Genomic DNA, 18,091 nt, shown 5'->3' on the forward strand with positions numbered 1-18,091 from the left:
TTCATTGTTTTCCCTGCCACCGTGGAGCTTCTCCTCGAGCCTATAAGCCAAAATAAACTTCTTTTTCCCACAAGCCGCTCTTGGTTGGGTGATTTCTACCAGCAATGAGAACCTGACTACAACAGTAAAGTGGTACCGAGGAGTGGGATTGCTGCTAGACATCTGACTGTGTGGTCTTGGCCTTTTGGAGGTGATTTTCAAGAGGAATGTGGAAAGATTTGAAACCTTGGCCTAAGAGATGCATTGCAGTGCTGTAAGTACAGCTTGATGAACTATTAGGGTCAGAGTTGAGAGACCTGAATGCAGTAAGAACTGTGGACTGTGAGGTTTGGCTTATGAGGGCGAGAAAGAGCTTTGCTTGGACTGGGCTAGCAGTTTGTGTGAGGCTTGCTGTTATGCCCGTGTCCTGAGTTGTGCAGGGTTGCTTTGCGTAGAAGTGAACTGGTGTGAGCAGAGGGATATGGCCCAGAAAAAAATGAAATATTTGGGTGAAACTGCTGCCCATTCAGCTGCAACTGAGAGATTATAACCTTTAAGATGGGGCCAGCTGACCTGCAGTGGGGCAACAGGAAGAATGTCGACTCTTTTAGAGGGGCCTGAGTGCTCAAGGTGTGTCCTGTTCTTCAAAGTCTGCTTTATTCCCCCCTGGATTAACAAATTGGCACCCTACCTGGTATTGTGGAGTATAAAAAATGCAGGAAAGAGAGGGACATTGAATTTGCAACATGGTCTTGTGTTTTGGAAATGGCCATGGACAGTGTGAAGCAGGTTTGCTGGATGCCTGCATGGAGACCCAATGGGGCCATGAGGATGAACCGTGGCTTGCAGTGGAGATGCTGCAATGAGATGGCTGCTAAGGAAAGCTGCTGGCCTCGGATGAAGTTTACCAGGACTGTGAGTAGCCTAGCTGGAGGGGTGGAATTGGAATGCCAGAGACTTGTTGCTGGTTAGGATTATTGGACTTAAGAGATTTGTCAAAGGCTAGAGTTATTGGACTTGGAGCTACATACAGAGTTTGGTGTTTGCCCTGTTTTAAATCTTGCATTGGTTGAAAATTTCTCTGCTATGCCCAATGCCGTCTTTTGCATCTTTTGCCGTCTTTTGTGAATGTTTATTCTGTGCCATTATGGGTTTTTTTGAGGAGTTTTGGTATTATGGCTCAGTTTAAAGATCTTCTTGGGTTATGGTGATGTATGAACATCATTGGAGTTGATAAATACTATGGGGACTTTTAAAGTTGGATGAATGCACTGCATTTTACAGCATGTATGGTTATCAGTTTATGGGGGCCAGGGTGGAATGTGGTGGTTTGAGTCACGTGTCCCCCATAAACTTAGGTGTTCTGAATGACACTCTCCCTAGCTGATGGAAATTGGAAATTAATGCCTCCTGAAGGCAGTGTATTGTTGGGGGCGGGCTTATGGGTGTTAGAGCCAGTGTCCCCTTGCCAGTGTTTGGCACATTCTCCTGTTCCTATTGTCCACCTGTACACCCACTGCTCATACCATCATTTTCCCCTGCCATTGTGGAGCTTCCCCTCGAGCCTGTAAGCCAAAATTAAACCTCTTTTCCCCACAAGTTGTTCTTGGTTGGGTGATTTGTACCAGCAATGTGAACCTGACTGCAACAATATATATTTAAAGTAAAGGGTCAATTGGTCATCAACCAAAGTCTTTAAAACTATGAGCCAAAATAAAATTCTTTTTAAAGTTATCTTAGGCTCTTCTCTTCTCTCTTACATTTTTTTTTTTTAAAGTAGGTTTCACTCTAGTCCAGGCTGACCTGCAATTCACTATGTTATCTCAGGGTGGCCTTGAACTCATAGCAATCCTCCTACCTCAGTCTCTCAAGTACTGGGATTAAAGGTGTGCATCACCACAGGCAGCTTCAGGTATTCCTTTATAAAAGCTTGTGAACACAAAATGCGAGCTCCTCGAGGGATTCTTAAGTGAAAGCAGCAAAGATGAATAGGCACCGATGGGCAGAACTACTAAGGACCCGAGGGACTATCCAGGCTTTTCCCAAAGCGAAATGACTGAGGCACTAAGGATGGACATATGTGGCTAAGGGCTCCATCTGCCAGACCTCATCCTTGTGCTATGTACACAGCAAGGATGTGTGAAGCCTGGGACAATCATTTGATTCCTAGCTAGATACTATCCTTACTGGAACAACTGTCTCGGTTCTTCCCCACTGGACAGTGCCTCTGCTAACACAGGAAGAGGGCCAGCTGCCACAATGCTGACAGCTCATCACTTAGCTTCTGTCTCCTCTTTCAGACAGAGTTGTCTACATTTCATTCTTGGGAATGTCTGAAGGATCAGAACGAGCGTCCTAATTGTAAGGGGTCCTTCTCCTTTCTACTTGTACTCTTTTGTGTGTGAGTATGTGTTTTATCTAGCTAGCGTCTCACTCTAGCCTAGCATGACCTGGAAGTCACTCTGTAGTCCCAGGTTGGCCTCAAACTCATGGCGATTCTCCTACCTCTGCCTTCTGGGTGCTGGGATTAAAGGCGTGCGCCACCACGCCCGGCATCTTGCACTCTTTTCATGGTTAATACATCACTTATCAAGGTAACACAAGGACTTACTTGTCTGTCTAGGGCTCTCCACTACTTGTGTACTGCTAAGACCGCCCCTCATGCAGTCTGAGGAGGCAGGAACCATGGCACTTATTTTTGTCACCCTTAGTGTCTTCAGATGGCTCTTAAGGCTCTTGAGGTTGGCTTTGTTTGATGTTGTCACATTTCTCTACCTTCTAACCTACCCAAGTCTTTCTTCTGTAAAACCAGCAAAAGCCACAGGAGGCTTAGCTCTGAACACCACAGTAATGCAGACATGGGCCCGTGGCAAAGAGATGTGAATTCCAAAGGGAAGAGAGAAAAGGGCACATTTCAATCAGCTGCACACGAAGAAGCTTGGGATCTAGGTGTTGTTTATTTTGGGGGGGGGGGACGGTCTAGTTTTAGTTTGTGTCATCAATCTTAGGCAGGAAACGTGACTTCAGTGAGTTCTCCTTCCAGACAGGCAACGGGCACCCTTTATGTTCTCTCTCCCTTGCGATCCCACCAGGAGGTAAGAAAGTGAATGAGTGAAGTGAGGGAGACAGAATTCATTGCTGCCAGCCATTCTCGTCACCCTCCTTAGTGACCAGTTCTACAGCAGTCTGGTGACTATGGAAAAATATTTTCAGAGAGTCACAGAGAAAATCACAGAATGCCTGCGAAGGGTTAGTATAGCGAAAACCAATACCATGAACAGAAGGACGTGGCAAGGGCCCAAAGGCGCGGGCTCAAATGGGGGCAAGGCGCTGAGCGCAGTGAGGCGCAGCCGACTCACCGTCCTCGGTGTCGTAGGCGTAGGCGGAGAGGCGCAGGGTGGTGGCGCAGTGCTCGCACTTAAAGCAGCTCCGGTGGAAGAACTTGCCCTCCGCGCTCAGCCTCTCCATCACGTAGACCCGCTTCTGGCAGAAGTAGCACGTGTCACTGCCCCCCACGTTCTGCGGGAACTCCTTCTTTATGGAGCCCTGTGGGGAGTGGGCGGAGGAAGAACATGTCAGAACGCGGCTCCTCGCAGCGCCGCACAGGCCCTCTGTGGGTGAAGCTGGCCCTGGCTCGGTGGACCCCGACCCCAGCGGCGGTGGCCGTGAGCGCTCCGCTCAGCACGCTTCACCAGAGAGCAGTGTACCGTCTCGGTGCCTCACAGGTCCCTCCTGCGAGGCCTCGGGACACACTGGCGCTCAACAGTGGCGACCACCAGCAGGCAAGATCTGCTTTGGATGAAGGGTCCAAGTTTGCAGAATTTCTCAGTCAAATTAATTATTATACCAGAACTGTACTTGAATGATAACATAAATGTACACACATTCAGTCTGAACACACGTGTGTGTCCCCTGGACTCTAGAGAGAGGTCTTGAAGAGAAAAGTGGCTTTCCATACAACACTCTAGGGGTCTACCAGAGTCCTAGAAATTGTTTTCAAAGCTCAGACAGGTGCAAAAGCTACCACAAGGCAATCCAGGTTCGCAAACCCCTCAAGACGAGATGGGCTTGTTGACCAGTGCTACCAATGCTAGTGACAATGCCCCTGGAGTATCTCTTACCAGTTCCTTCTTGTCTAGAAGGGCTTTGGGTTGTTCTTTCCTTTGAAGCTGATTGGCTATCTGCTCAGCCAATGAGCTCACTCCGCCTGTGTACATCTTTATATACTTCTATTGGTTGGAGATTACAGAATGACCAGAACGAAGGGAAATGAGAAGGAAAAAATAAGTTAAGGAAACAGAAAAAAAAAATCTTTGAAAGGTGTAAAATGAAACGACAGTGCACCAGCAAACCATGCCAACACAGTGCCCACAAGCAGGAACTGGTGGTGAGCAAAACACCCAGTCAGCCAGCATCACACAGTGGCCAGCACGCGGGTGGTGGTGGAGAGCATCTCCCATGGTGGAGGACCTGGCCCTTCACGTCTTGACCAAGAGTCAGTTCCAGGGCCAGCGAGGCAGAAGGCAGGACAGATACACACATGAGAAAGGAAGAGGGCCTGGGTCCTGGGTGCGCACATGACACACGGAGTTCAAGGGGACAGCTCTAGGCAAGTGGCCATGGTCTCAAAGGCCAGGAGCAGGGACTGGCAGCTTATTTCCTCACTGAAAAAAGAAACCCAAAGAGCTGGACATGGTGGCACTGGGGGAGGAGGGTGGCTGGCAAAGGTAGGAGGACTGCCATGAGATTGGGGCCAGGCTGGATTACACGTATCATGCGTTCCAGATCAGCCTGGGCTAGAGTCAGACCTGCCAAAAGGAAGGAAGGAAGGAAAAGAGAAAAAAAGGAAGAGGTGGTGGAGGAGAGAAAAGTCGTATCAAGCTGGTTCTTGAAGAGATTAACCTTCTGTGGGGACAACGGGGTGCAGAGGTCTGGCATCAGCCTCCCTCATTAGTCTGACCCGTCGCACCCGTCCCTTGCAGCCGACAATCCAGATCTCACTTTGAGTATCTGAATATCTAAGGGAGTGATGGTTGCAAACAGGAAGTAAAACCCATTATGACCCACTCTGGGCTGGATGCTGCCATCTCCCAGGACTCATGCTACATCCTGTAGGTTAGCTGTTCAGCTAGTCCCAGGGAGTTAGAATATGTTACTGGTCTGGGGAGGGTTGTTTATATAGGTAGAAAAAAGGTGAAAGATAAGACTACCACGGGTTCAAGGCCAGCTTGGGTTACATAGGGAGACCCTGTCTAAAAAACAACAAAAAAACAAACAAACTAATTCAGGCAAGCCCTGTAACCACTGAGCCAACTCTTTGACCCTAAATACCCAACTAATTCAAGCCCCTTTGGCAATGCTGAAGAAGCAGAAAGGAGAAAACTCCCTATCTGCACGGTTAGTCATCCAGCTGGGGACCCTGCGGCCTGGCCTTGGAGCCTGTCTTGGAGGCTGTAGTCAGCCCTGAGGGATGACCAGGTCACTTTCAGGGCTGAAATAAACATGACAGGATATGTGCCGCTCCTCTCTTGGCAAGGGACGCACCCTCCTTGGCAAGTGGGAAAGGTGGTCACCCAGAAACTCACCAGGCACATTTATCCCAGAGATGGCAATAGCCCCTGAATGTATGGTCAAGGAAAAAAACCTATAGTCACATATAAGACAGCCATCGGCCCAGGAAGTGGTATGTCTGGGTTCTCTTGGGTCAACTCAAATGTGGGAAGACACATAAATGATAGAAGAGTTCTTGCTGGGCTCGGCCAAGGCTTACCTGTAACTTAGCGATCAGTTCTATTTTCTAATTCAAAACTAAGACTTCTAAGGATTGGTGTCATTTATTTGCCCATTAACATAACAGATTATGCCCATTAGTGGTGGAAGAAAGTAAGAGGCTCTTAGGTCTAAACCCTGTTTAGATTAGGGACCTGGACAGACACACACCAGGCAGAGCTGTGCGGGTTATTTGAAGGCTGCCCTCAAGGAAGCAGAAAGGACACATTTTCTGCATTCTGCAGCAGTGAAAAGTGCAGAGCAGGTAGCCAGTAGGAGGCCAGTACACTGCAGCCCCAGACCCCACTGTGCGCCCCAAACCTTCTGTTCCCCACCAGAAGCCATCAGCAACAGCAGCCATGACCTGGGGCAGCCATGTGCAGAAGTGGCTGTTGCACTGAGTGGTCAGTGATGTGGCCACACTGACAACCCCCCCCCCACACACACAGGAAGGTGAAGACTCATGTTCTGTTTGTTTCTGGCATGAAAACCAGATGGTTTCCTTCTCCTCACTTTCAGAGGTGAGAAGTATTGCAATCACTGGGCATACACCCCTGCGCATCACACACATGCATGTCACGTTTCTACACACACTGGCTCCGGAACAGGAAGCACACACAGCAAAGACCCTAGGGTTCGCAGTGAGGCTGCGTGGAGCTTCTCCTTGTGCACGTGGCTACAAGAGGCACCCGGAGCACTGAGCATTCACTACCGCACTTGGGAGACTTTGCCATGTGATTATGAAGACACGTGGAGTCTTTAACCAATGGCTGAAAGCGCTCATCAATACTGGATATAGCTTACATACAACTAGAGTGAGCTCACTTCAACAGGCTGTGACATGTTAAGCAAAAAAAAAAAAAAAAAAAGCTAGCGGCCTCTTTTAATTTAGGTGTCTGCAGCACAAAACTAGCTTCTGGGGAGCCAGGCAAACACGGAGACCCCCCAGCCTCCCTTGGGTGGGTGACACCTGTGAAAGTGGAATAAGCAGAGGCTGCAGGGGAGCCGTGCCGGGAGGCCCAGGCCGTGCTACCTGTCGGAGGGAGTCGGAAGAGGGAGAGGCAGGGCGCGCAGAGGAGCGCAGGCTCAGGGAGTGCTCCCACTGGTCGACAAAAAATCGACGCGAAGGCTCAGGCTCTGGCTATAAAATACAAGATGGAGAAAAACATCATAGCAAATGTTAAAAGAAAGTCACACTTCCAAAACAGGTAACTTGTAGCCAGGCATGGTGGCGCACGCCTTTAATCCCAGCACTCGGGAGGCACAGGTAGGAGGATCGCGGTGAGTTCCAGGCCACCCTGAGACTTCATAGTGAATTCCAGGTCAGCATGGGCTCTAGAGTGAGAGCCTACCTTAAAAATCACAAAAGAAAAATGGAAACCGGGCGTGGTGTCACACGCTTTAATCCCAGCACTCAGGAGGTAGAGGTAGAAAGATCGCTGTGAGTTTGAGGCCACCCTGAGACTACATAGTGAATTCTAGGTCAGCCTGGGGTAGAGTGAGACCCTACCTTGAAAAAACCAAAAAGGAAACCTGTTTCATAAACCTTTCTGCATCACATGTTGTAAAAGAAGTTCTTCTAGTCCCCAGAATACATAGCTCTCCTCTGCTTCCCACTTGCTCCTTCCTGTGTTTGCAGCCAGGCTGCCTCCGCTGTCCTCATGCGGGGAGTGCTTGGGAAAGCGGCCCTGCTCTGGTGACAGTGCTTCTGCTCAGCTCTCCTTGGAGGTTCTGCACGGAGCCCTTGCTGGCCTGAGCCAGGTTTTCTCTTTAGGAAAGGGACATCCCGTAGCTACTCCTTCAACTGGCTGCACAGAAAGGAAGGAGAGAATCTTAGACTCTGCTTGCTTCTCCTGCATGAAGAACAGGAATGGGCACATCACTGTCCTGTGGCTGGGATTCAGGGCACGTCCTCATCCTGAGAATAGTCTCGGTCAGCTCCCCTTCCTATGTGTGCTGCTCAGCACATTAACCTCTCCAATGACCGGTGCTCAGGGCATCTACACCTTCTATGCCAGTGGGTGTTTAGGGCAGCTCCCTCTCCTATGGCCAGTACTCAGGGCAGCTCTGGTTGCTGAACTCCAAGCAGTGACCCAGACACGACATATGAAACCCCCTCAATCTTCCTCCAGTCAGTGCAGCGATGGTGACCAGCGTCTTCCTCAGTGCTTGGTCTGTTCCACTAGCAACTCTGATCTAGAGAGAATGAAGTGGCTGAAGGGCTTGGCAACTGAGCACTGTTTAGTCTCCCACCAGATTAACATTTTTATAGGGTATGAGGGACAGAGGTATTGTCCAGGCTCTAAGCAGATCCACTGTAACCCTATTTTAGTGGACATTGATTTCCCAGTGTGTGTGTGTGTGTGGGGGGGGTGACAGGTGGAGCAGCAGGTACCTAAGGGCCACCTAGCTTCTGCTCCAGACACCCCATCAACTTCCTGACTCTGAATGTAGCATTTGGGGCATTGGTCATGTGAGCCGAAGGTAGGGATGAATCTCAAAGAATGAGTAGCACCATCAAAAGGAAACAAAAGGCCAGACTATCCCACTGCAGTGTGCAGGCGTCAGGGCTGACAGGAGCAGAGCTGAGTGAAGGTAGCCACAGCTCCTGGGGCACTGCATGTGCAGGTTATGGAGAAGGGGAGGTCCAGGCCTGGAAAAGACCATGAATGTAACCCTCCACAGTATCTAGTCGGTGGTCCTACACTGAGGATTCCAGGATCCAGCTCCTCGGGAAGAAGGAAGGTCCCTGCATGCCTTACTGCCTCCTGAGCAACTTTCCTTTTGGGGTACTATAGCACTGCACCTTGTTCTCCTTTGACTCTACCCATTTCCTCTATCCTTTTTCAAGTTTTTAAAAGTTAAAAACTATCAGCCACTAAATAAATATTCATTCCCCCAAATGTAGGGTACTGCCTTGCCCCCCCCCCCCACCTATTTGGTTTTTCGAGGTAGGGTCTTGCTGTAGCCCAGTATGACCTGGAATTCACTCTGTATTCTCAGGTTGGCCTCGAACTCACAGAGATCCTCCTACCTCTGCCTCCCAAGTGCTGGGATTAAAGGCGTGCACTACCATGCTGAGATCCTTATTCCATTAAAAAAAAATTATTTATTTATTTGAGAGGGAGACAGATGGAGGGGGAGAGAATGGGTGCTCCAGAGTCTCCAGCCACTGCAAAAGAACTCCAGACGCATGTGCCACTTCATGCATCTGGCTTATGCGTGTACTGGGGAACCAAACCTGGGTCCTTTGGCTTTGCAGGAAAGCATCTTAACTGCTAAGCCATCTCTCCAGAGTCCTCCTTGTTCCATTTTGCATGAGAGGACTATGCCTGTGGCCTGGGAAGGAGGAAGCAAGAGGCTGTGCACATATTGTGCCTGCAGAAGCTGTCCCACCAAGCAGGAGCTAAGCGGGGTGCAGTGAGAGTGGAGAGGAGAGTGAGCCCCCCCGGATCCTCCTCCTCTCCCTACGTGGCACCTTGTCCTGGCAGCACAAGGAAGCCTGTGCCAGTGTGACTGGGAGAAGACTACTCTAGTATTTGGTCCTAATAGATCCATGATAACCTGATTTGTTGCTTCACCCTCACTGCACTTCTCAGAGGCCAAAGGCTCAGAAAAGGCTTCTGTGTAATTATAAACTAGAGATGATCCGCTCTAGCTGCAAGGATCTCCCTGTTGGAGATCTCTAAAGGCCGAGGTAACAATGCAGAAAACTTTATATTCCAAGCAGGCTTCTCTAACCGCGTACATGCTATGGAATGAGCGGCCCACGGCCCACCGTAATCAGTGATGCTTCTATGGAGCTGTCCAGCCATGCCTGTCTTGATGCAGTCCATCTTCCCATCATCACCTTCCTCACTCAGCCAGTCTCCTCCTAGCACTCTGGAAAGAGCATCAGCTCTCTTAGTATTTCTACTTCTGTGTACACCTTTCTTCTGTAGACTTTTCCTGGCTGCCAATGCTGGCTGTGCAGATACTACCACTGGCCCTGGGGGTGGAAGTGGTCAAATGCTAGATGGGAAAGGGGGACAAAAGTGGGACTCACTAAGAGCCTTGGTCCTAACAACAAAGGCCGAAGGCTGAGTACCGTGTGGACGGCCGGCCTGTGGTGAATGCTGTGTGGATGGACGGCCTGTGGTGAATGCTGTTTCACTGGATTGACATTGTTAGCCAAAAAAACCCACAAAAACCAAAAAACACCACACACACACACACACACCAGAATGTGGCTCTTGCCTGGGTGACAAGTATGCGAAACAGCTCGGAGAGGGGACTGCGCTCTGTGCCACCTTCCCCCGGCCCCACCATACAGCGTGCCCCTTCTGCTGGCTCTCAACATGCCATGCCACAGGTTCATGCTCTTTACCCTGTCGTGGCGGGGGCTCTGCTTGCCACGGCTGTCTCCATGAAGACCCCTGTGCGTCTGTTGGCAACAAAGTAGAAACTTAAGCTCCATCCAAAGGCTCTATGTGGACCTACTAAGTGACAGTGAGAAATTCACCGCCAGGAATTCAGAGTTCATTTCCACATATATATATCCCAGGCCCTTACTGGTCCCCACCCAGCCAGTCATAATCCCACCTGTATCAAATCCCATGACCTGAAAACAACTTTTTTTGCCCACCTGGCCTCCAAAGAGGTCAGCTACAGAGACAAGTGAAGCACCGTGGTTAGTACAAAGGTGGGACAAACGTGTCTTTCAAACAGTGGCACAGGGACGGAGGCGTGCAGTGCAGGCCGACGAGGAGAAGCGCACTGGCCGGGGAAGCTTTCCACAACAGGACCTCAGAGGAAAGGCGGGGAGATGGAAACCGGCTGGAACGCAGGACGATTCCAGCAGCTCGGAGGAAACTCCCGGGTGGGAGGGGACGCTAGGCAGGAGCGTGGGACCAAAGCCCGACTTATCCCAGGGAGAAGCGCCCAAGTCTGGAAGCACGCTCAGTGAACACAACGTGCGTGAGCGTGGACGGTCACAGCACAAGCACGGGGTTTTCGCAACGAACTGAAGAAACCACCAAGTGGGCACCTGCGGGGACAGCAGACCACGCTCGCTCCTCAGGCTAACTTCCTGGAGGAAACGGAGCCCAGCTTCCTGCAGACGGCCCCACCCGGTGCTCTGGACATGGCGCCACAGGCAGCGCGAGCCAAGGCGCGGCCTCTAGACTGCAGGGCCGCGGCGCAGACGTGGGCTGTTCGGCCTCGGCCCGGGTGTGCCGCTCTTCCGGCTGCAGCGTGGAGCTGTGATGGCATTTACCTCACAGCTCCTGAGCTAATGTGTGGAAGGAACCCAAGGACACTAAGTGGGGCAGAGAAAATGCTGTGAGTGCTTTTGGAGCGAGAGTGCTGAGCCTTTGTAATAATAGCCACCACGGCTCAGTTCTGAGGCCCCGGGACACGAGACAGGCCTGTGGAACACATGTATCATGAATGGTTGCTGTTTAGACAGGTCAGCTTAACTAAGAAATGCCCTTCCATAAATCCTTCCCTTAGAACATTTTATTTTATGGAGATAAACCCCAATGGTCGGCACAGCCATTTTGCCTGGGTGACAAGTATGCAAAACAGTTTGGAGAGGGCACTATCATCCGTGCCACCTTCCACTGGCACCACCAGTGTGCCCTATCTGCTGGCTCTCGCCACGCCACAAGTGCCTGCCGCAAAGTGTGTGCTCTTGCACATGTGTGCTCCTAGGCTGTATGTGGCTGGCAGCTCTCAAAAGCTGGCTTTCAATTATGTCTGGAGTTTGAGTGGATGGCTGTGTTGGTTAGAAGCTTGATAAGTCAGAGGCCAGGCTCTCGGCATCAGACAGAGCCAAGCGTATGCGGAGAAGCCGTAGGACGTGTCCTCACTTGCACCAGAGAGGGAGAAACAGGGGCTACTTTTAAAATGAGATCCTATAAAAACGTCTGGCTCACAAGGCTTCTAGGCCTTGGGTCTGAGGCAAGGGTGGTTAATACCTTTTAGTTAGTGTATGCACGGCTGTCATTCCGTGACAGGGACTGGGCGAGACCACGCTGGGTTTGACTGTACGGGGCGCTATTCTGAGGTCCTGGCAAGACTTATAGCAGTACATGTTGCTTCTGCTCCACGTGATCTTTCTTGAATGTTGTCTTTGAAGAGATAGGACACTGCGGTGGTCCCCAAGCAAGCAGGCAGGCAGGTGGACAATAAGGACAGAACATGCACAGAAGATCACCTGCTGGTCACGGCAGGCCTGGCAGGGAGGTGGAGGAGGAGGAGGACAGAGTGTGATCACTTTTTTGGGGCAGGTCCGAGAATGTTCCTTTTGCCGTCGCTTTTACACCAACAGACACAGAGAGAGAGAACATCGTTGAAACGGTGGCCAGGTGAATGCTGATTCAGGGAAGCCTGAGGGGCATTTGCAAAGCACCCAAGAGGCCCCTTCCTGGCCCCTCCACCCTCAACAGCCCTCACTGTGCACTCAGAGGCGGTTTGTCAGTCTCCGGGCCTCCGTGTTGCACTTGTCTTAAGCTCACGAGGCACTGGCAACTATGAAGACTGCGAGAAGGTGTGCTGTAGAACTCTCAATCCTGGGATTTACAGACTTTATCAGTGAAGTTGGGGACACCAGACAATCTCTGCACAGTTTGTATATCATACACCCATACAGCAAAGTACACTGCCCCACAGAACCAGGCTCACTCCATCCCATCAATCCTTCCTCTTATGCCCCACATCACACCCACGTGTTCTAGAAACTGCCAACGCATGCCAGAAAGCACAGGAAAGAGGATCTGGAAGTGAAGCACTAACTGTACACAGCTTTTCCTTGTTCTGCCTAGTCCATGTAGTCCCTTCATTGTGAATGAACTGGTTCACAAAGCTGCTTCTCAGTTCTGGACAAACTTTCATACAGTACCCTGGCATCTTCCAGGGGGCGCCCAGTTTCCTCAGATGGCTGGTCAAGTCAGCGTACAGGTAAAGAGTGCAACTGGGGAAGGGATACGGCAGTCCTAAGGCCCTACGGCTTGTTCCCACATCACGTGACAGTCTACTTCTAAATCTAGACTGGTTCACGAGCAGTTTGTCTGAAGGATGTACTTCCAGGATCACAAGGCTAAGGGTGGGGAAGGAGAGAGCCCGGTGCTTACACAGGAGCAGAGGAGCCACTGGCAAGCAGAGCTGTGACTCATTTCCCTCCTTCCACAGGATGACCTAAGTTGGAACTGGTTCTCATGCCAGCTCTGCCATTGCTGCCACACCTTCCTGCCTCAGCGGGAACCACTTCAAGAGACACATACAGTGAGTCACAATGAGGTGCTGCCTGTTAGCCCCAGTCCCAAAGGAAGATGTGAGATCAGCCAGCAGGAGCCCAGGCACCCAAGATCCCAAGTCTCCAGTCTCTGGAGCTTGTGACACTGAATACACCTCTGGCTTTTAAGAGACAAATTAAGAGGGCCAGACTTGTGAGTTCAAAGTTGAGAACAGACAGAATGTGAAGACTGTATGTAACATGGGCGGGACGAAAGAACAGCACAGCGTTTCCTCAGTAGATACATGCATTTGCAAGTGCCAAGCCACAAGCCCTTTAAAGACCTGACAGGGCTTTCATTTCTCAAGGTTTCCCACTTACCAAGTCACATCCATCCGCCCAGCTGCTCTAATTAACCTCCGATGCCTGTTCTGTGGAACCTGTGTTTAACTTCTAATGGTTCCATCCTGCTACCCATACAGACCACCAGCATTACGCTTTTGTGAGGGTAACGGTGATGCTGGGTGACCCAGGTGACATGCTGTATCATGGGGATCAACAACAATCTCCACACAGGACTCGGCACGATCTACTGGCTACATTGAACTTCACCAGCAGCCCAGACAAGTAGGCACTGATGACCATTTAAAGCTGCCAGGTGGTCTTTACCAGGACAGTGGTCCCAGCTCAGCAGGCTCCGCTGCCCCCACCACAGCTGTACCAGCTAGCTCTCTACCTCTGCTGCAGAATAAGACTCAGAGTTTCTAGAATCTGGTTTCCAGTTCACTTATGTAAATCTTCCCTGTTACCTAGACTTCAAGGCAGAAGGGAAGAAAAATACAAGTAAATTCTTGATCAATTTTTTTTTTACAAACAACTTCCTAAGACATTAAAAAAAAAAAAAGGAATTGTTTGGGATTTATTGTGAGTTTGGACATTGCTCCAAAATTCCATCTCAGCCTCACAGGACCCTGTCAATCAACTGTCAACTTGACAGGACCTAGAATCACCTGGGAGACAAACCCCTGGACATCTCTGTGAGGGAGTTGAGACTGGGTTAGCTGAGATGGGAAGACCTACGCTGAATGTTGGTGTCTCTGTGCCACGGGCTGGGTCCTGGGCTGAACGAAAAGGAAGAGGAAGAGGAAGCCAGGCAGAAAGTCCCACCTCTCTGCTTGAAACTGAAAGCCCAAATGCCCGCGTTTCCTTACGTGGCTTTTCCTCAGGTATTTTGTTACTTTGTTCCACAAGGAGAGAATGACTGCCACTACCATGTTGTAAAGGAACGCTTTCCCTGAACGCAGCTGAAGTGAGGCCCAATTTACCACTCTCCAGCTGTAGGAAACATGCTGGAGGTAATAGTTCTTTTATTTTCCTTTTTTTAAACAGCTCTCCCTTTGTAGTGGATTTTTAAAAATTTTATTTTAAAATCATTTGAGAGAGAGAGAGAGAGAGAGAGAGAGAGAAAGAGAGACAGAGAATGGGTGCTACAGGGCCTCTAGTCACTGCAAACAAACTTCAGATGCATGCGCCCTTTGTGCATCTGGCTTACGTGGGTCCTGGGGAACTGAACCTGGATCCTTTGGTTTTGCAGGCATGTGCCTTAACTGCTAAGCCATCTCTCCAGCCCCTAATATTTATTTTGTTGTTTTTATTTACTGATTTGAGAGAGCATGGATGAGTGAGTATGGAGGTACCAGGGCCTCTCTACCACTGCACATAAACTGCAGGTGCCACTTTTAGCGCCTGGCTCTGTGTGGGTACTGCGAATCAAACCTGAGCGGGCAGGCTTTGCTAGCAAGCATCTCCTCACTGCATGTAACACTTTCACCGCCCGAGTTCTCAGGCCTGACAAAGGCAGGAGTCTCCCTCTGCCAGTGATGAGGAGATGCACTTCCAAGGCAACCTGGGAGTGATGTTACAGCAGAGAAGCCCCAAAGGCTCAAGCGCCTTGAAAACTTACGCCATGGTTCAAAATACTTTCAACACCAATCTCATAGCTTGCATTCCTAACAGGTCTCTCAAATCTCAAAGAGTTAATTGAACCATGGCATCAAATTAACATTGTTAACTGTTTCCCCAGAGTTACTTACTACTCCCACAGCATACAGCATTCCCTCTTGAGCCAGGGTTGTCACGTGGGTTAGGAGTGAGGGTGCAGTGGGAAGGTGGGTGGCAGCCCTGTCCTGACACAGGCAGTTCCTTTACCTGTTTCCACTGAGGCGTGGGGGCGGGGCGACCCTGCTCAGGCAGGCAGCTGGACGGCTGGCTGACCTCACGCTCTTGTGCTGGCTATGACACACAGGCCACGTGTGTGAGGGACAGGACATGGAGACAAAACAGAATAAAATACATTAAGGTAGGAGAAGACACATAAAAGGAACCTGTGGAGGACAGACATGTCTATAAACTGTGGGAAGGTAGGCTGAGTTACATTTATGAGGAAAATAAACCAGCTGTCCCCTTCCCTACACAAACCAAAAACAAGCGGAAAAAAAAAGGAAGCAAGCTGTGGTTCTTACTGCTTCTTCCCAAACACAATGCTCTGTGAGTCTAAACTAATTCTGACTTGGAACCTAATCCTCAACCCCCCCCAACCACTGAACAGCACTCCACACCCCCAGGGCGGGGCTGTCAGTCTCCGGGCGACCTCTATAGCTTCCAGGGGAAGCTTTGCTATGAGATACAACAGGAAAAGATCAGAGTACAGACGGTAATCAACAAAGGTGAGAGATGAAAAGTGAAGTCAGGGCTGCGGCCTGACCCTTGGGGACAATGACTTGTAAGCATTTAGAACATGAAGGAAGACAGAAAGAAAATGAAGCAAATGGGTCTCGGTCTGCCTTTTCAGGTCACAAGAGAATTTTGTAGCTCTCAAAATCCCAGCTCCTTCTCTATTTTTTTTTTTTTTTTTGAGGTAGGATCTCCTTTAGCCCAGGCTGACCTGGATGGAACTAACTATCATCTCAGGCTGGCCTCGAACTAAAGACAATCCTTGTACCTCAGCCTCCCAAGTGCTGGGATCAAAGGTGCCACCACTCCTAGCGCCAGCTTCTCTTATTAGAAGTCTTAGTGCGGAATGGTGTCTTCTGGACACCAAGTGGCCATTGCCCTCATGACCTCAGAGTGGCTGTCATCACCTGATGAGTATCGGGCCATCCAACATACCGCCATGGATGATGGAGGCGGTGGTGGGAGGGAACATTAAAATGGAACAGGGACTAGCTGGAAAGAAGGACAAGGGGCATGGGGGGAGAGGGACAAAAGAAAGTAATGGCAGCTTATTTTGTTCAAAATACATGATACACGTGTGTGAAAACTGTTAATTAAAAAAAGGAGTCTTGGTGGCATTCACAGAGCAGGAGAGAGACAAGATTTAACATGGACACTTCAGGTCAGATGCTGTCTAGACTCCTATGCATGACTTCAGGAAGCCAAGTCAAGTATCTAAAATATCCAGCTCCTGAAGATACCCTGGAAATATAATCTGCACCCTGCAGGAACAGATTTCTCTGAAGAATGTTCATGAAGGACGAGAAACCAACTACATCCAGCACCAGAGCGACAGCTAAGGGCACGGTGCCCACACACTATGAAAAACACCTTGGAATACATGGGAGTTAGGCCCAAGAAGACGTGAACAAGGTAGAATGGGAGAGCTCGTCTTCAGACAGGTCTCCACTATGAAAGCTGAAATGCGGAGAAAAGTCTAGAAATAATTGTGGCAAAATATTTACAGAATTCAGTGCCTTAATTACCTCTACTATACTTTTCAGATTTACTCCATAAGACAATAGTCTCCCCACCATATTTTTTTGCCTTATTTTTGAGACAGGGTCTCACTCTAGTCTATGTGGCTCTGTAACTCACTTTAACCCAGGCTAGCCTCAGGCTCACAGCAATCCTCCTGCGACCTCAGCCTTCTGAGTGCTGGGATTATGTGCCACCAGCCCAGCTTTTTTTCCCCTTTTCTTGAGACAAAATCTTGCTATGTATATGCGGTGGAAGCTGGCCTTGAACTTGATCTCTTCTTGAGCTGGCCACCCAAGTGCTGGGATTACAGCTGTGCATCACCATGCCCGCTCCAGGCTTCTTTTATACTTCCAGTGTCATGTGTACGGACACGTTCATGTGTACAGTCATCTAGTTAAATACTTGTAAGTTTTCTCCACCAGCTTGGACCAGATTCCTCAGACTGGAGGTGAAGATAAAGCGCCCGGAATGGGATGAGCTCAGACTCTGCCCCAGGCACAATAAGGGGAAACCAGAGCTCGGGCCGAGCACGGACATCCTAGGTCTTGTGTATGCCATGTCCGCTTCCCCAGAGAAGACCCTCCTCCGTGGGTGACAGCGCCCATCTGGGCACCGGGCTTACCTGTCTCCTGACACTGGCGGACTGAGCAGGGGCGTTCTCTTCGAACTTGGCCAGCAGCTGCGTAGCCACGTACTTCACCTTGCTCTGGCTCCCAGTGGAGGCATCCACCCGCCTGTCCGTCAGAGTGCTCACCAGGGGGGGCCTCTCGCCTTTGTAACTCCGGGGAGCTTCCTCCTGCCCAACAGCCAAGCACCCCAGAATCAAGTCCTGTTATGGGGGACCCCCACATGTTCTTCCACTGGTGTGTGGACAGAACCTGTACAGCAGCTTTAGGTCAGCACTGACCTTCAGAGTTAGCAAGACCTCGGGACACGAGGTCTACAGGGCACTCATAACTTGGGCAGGCACTATCAGACCCCAGTGAAGCGAGGGCACTTTGCCAAATGTGATTCCACGGAGGCAAGAAGGCCCGAGCACATGTGTGTGCAAGGTTCCCTTGTGCTGCCCAAAAAAATGAAAGGCAAAAACACGCCGAGTGTGTGGTGGTGTGTGCACACCTTTAATCCCAGCACTCGGGAGGCACAGAGGTAGGAGGATCACAGTGAATCTGTGGCCAGCCTGGAGCTACAGAGTGAATTCCAGGTCAGCCTGGGCTAGAGTGAGACCCTACCTCAAAAAAAGCAACACACACACACACACAAAAAAAAGCAACACACACACACACACACCACAGGGGAGTGGAGGGGAGAAGCATCTGCCATAGGTATTCTCTCAATGAGTGAACATGCAAAGTGCCATAAGTCTAGCAAGTCATG

General features: G+C 50.1%; 1 protein-coding gene across 3 annotated transcripts in view; it reads right to left on the reverse strand.

Moving 5' to 3' along the window:
- The window catches only part of Mical3 (microtubule associated monooxygenase, calponin and LIM domain containing 3), a 229,562-nt gene that overhangs the window by 84,379 nt on the left and 127,092 nt on the right, over nucleotides 1-18,091 (reverse strand). For 2 of the 3 annotated variants that reach the window (XM_045137315.1, XM_045137316.1), the window contains exons 16-17: nucleotides 17,337-17,510; nucleotides 3,339-3,525 (exon numbers count right to left, since the gene is read on the reverse strand). In XM_045137315.1, the coding sequence (XP_044993250.1) occupies nucleotides 3,339-3,525; nucleotides 17,337-17,510 (361 nt within the window). Of the gene's footprint in view, nucleotides 1-3,338; nucleotides 3,526-15,169; nucleotides 15,254-17,336; nucleotides 17,511-18,091 lie in introns of all 3 variants that reach the window. The other variant, XM_045137317.1, reaches the window with a different exon arrangement.

Source organism: Jaculus jaculus, chromosome 18, assembly GCF_020740685.1.
Source record: "Jaculus jaculus isolate mJacJac1 chromosome 18, mJacJac1.mat.Y.cur, whole genome shotgun sequence".
Lineage (NCBI taxonomy): Eukaryota > Metazoa > Chordata > Mammalia > Rodentia > Dipodidae > Jaculus > Jaculus jaculus.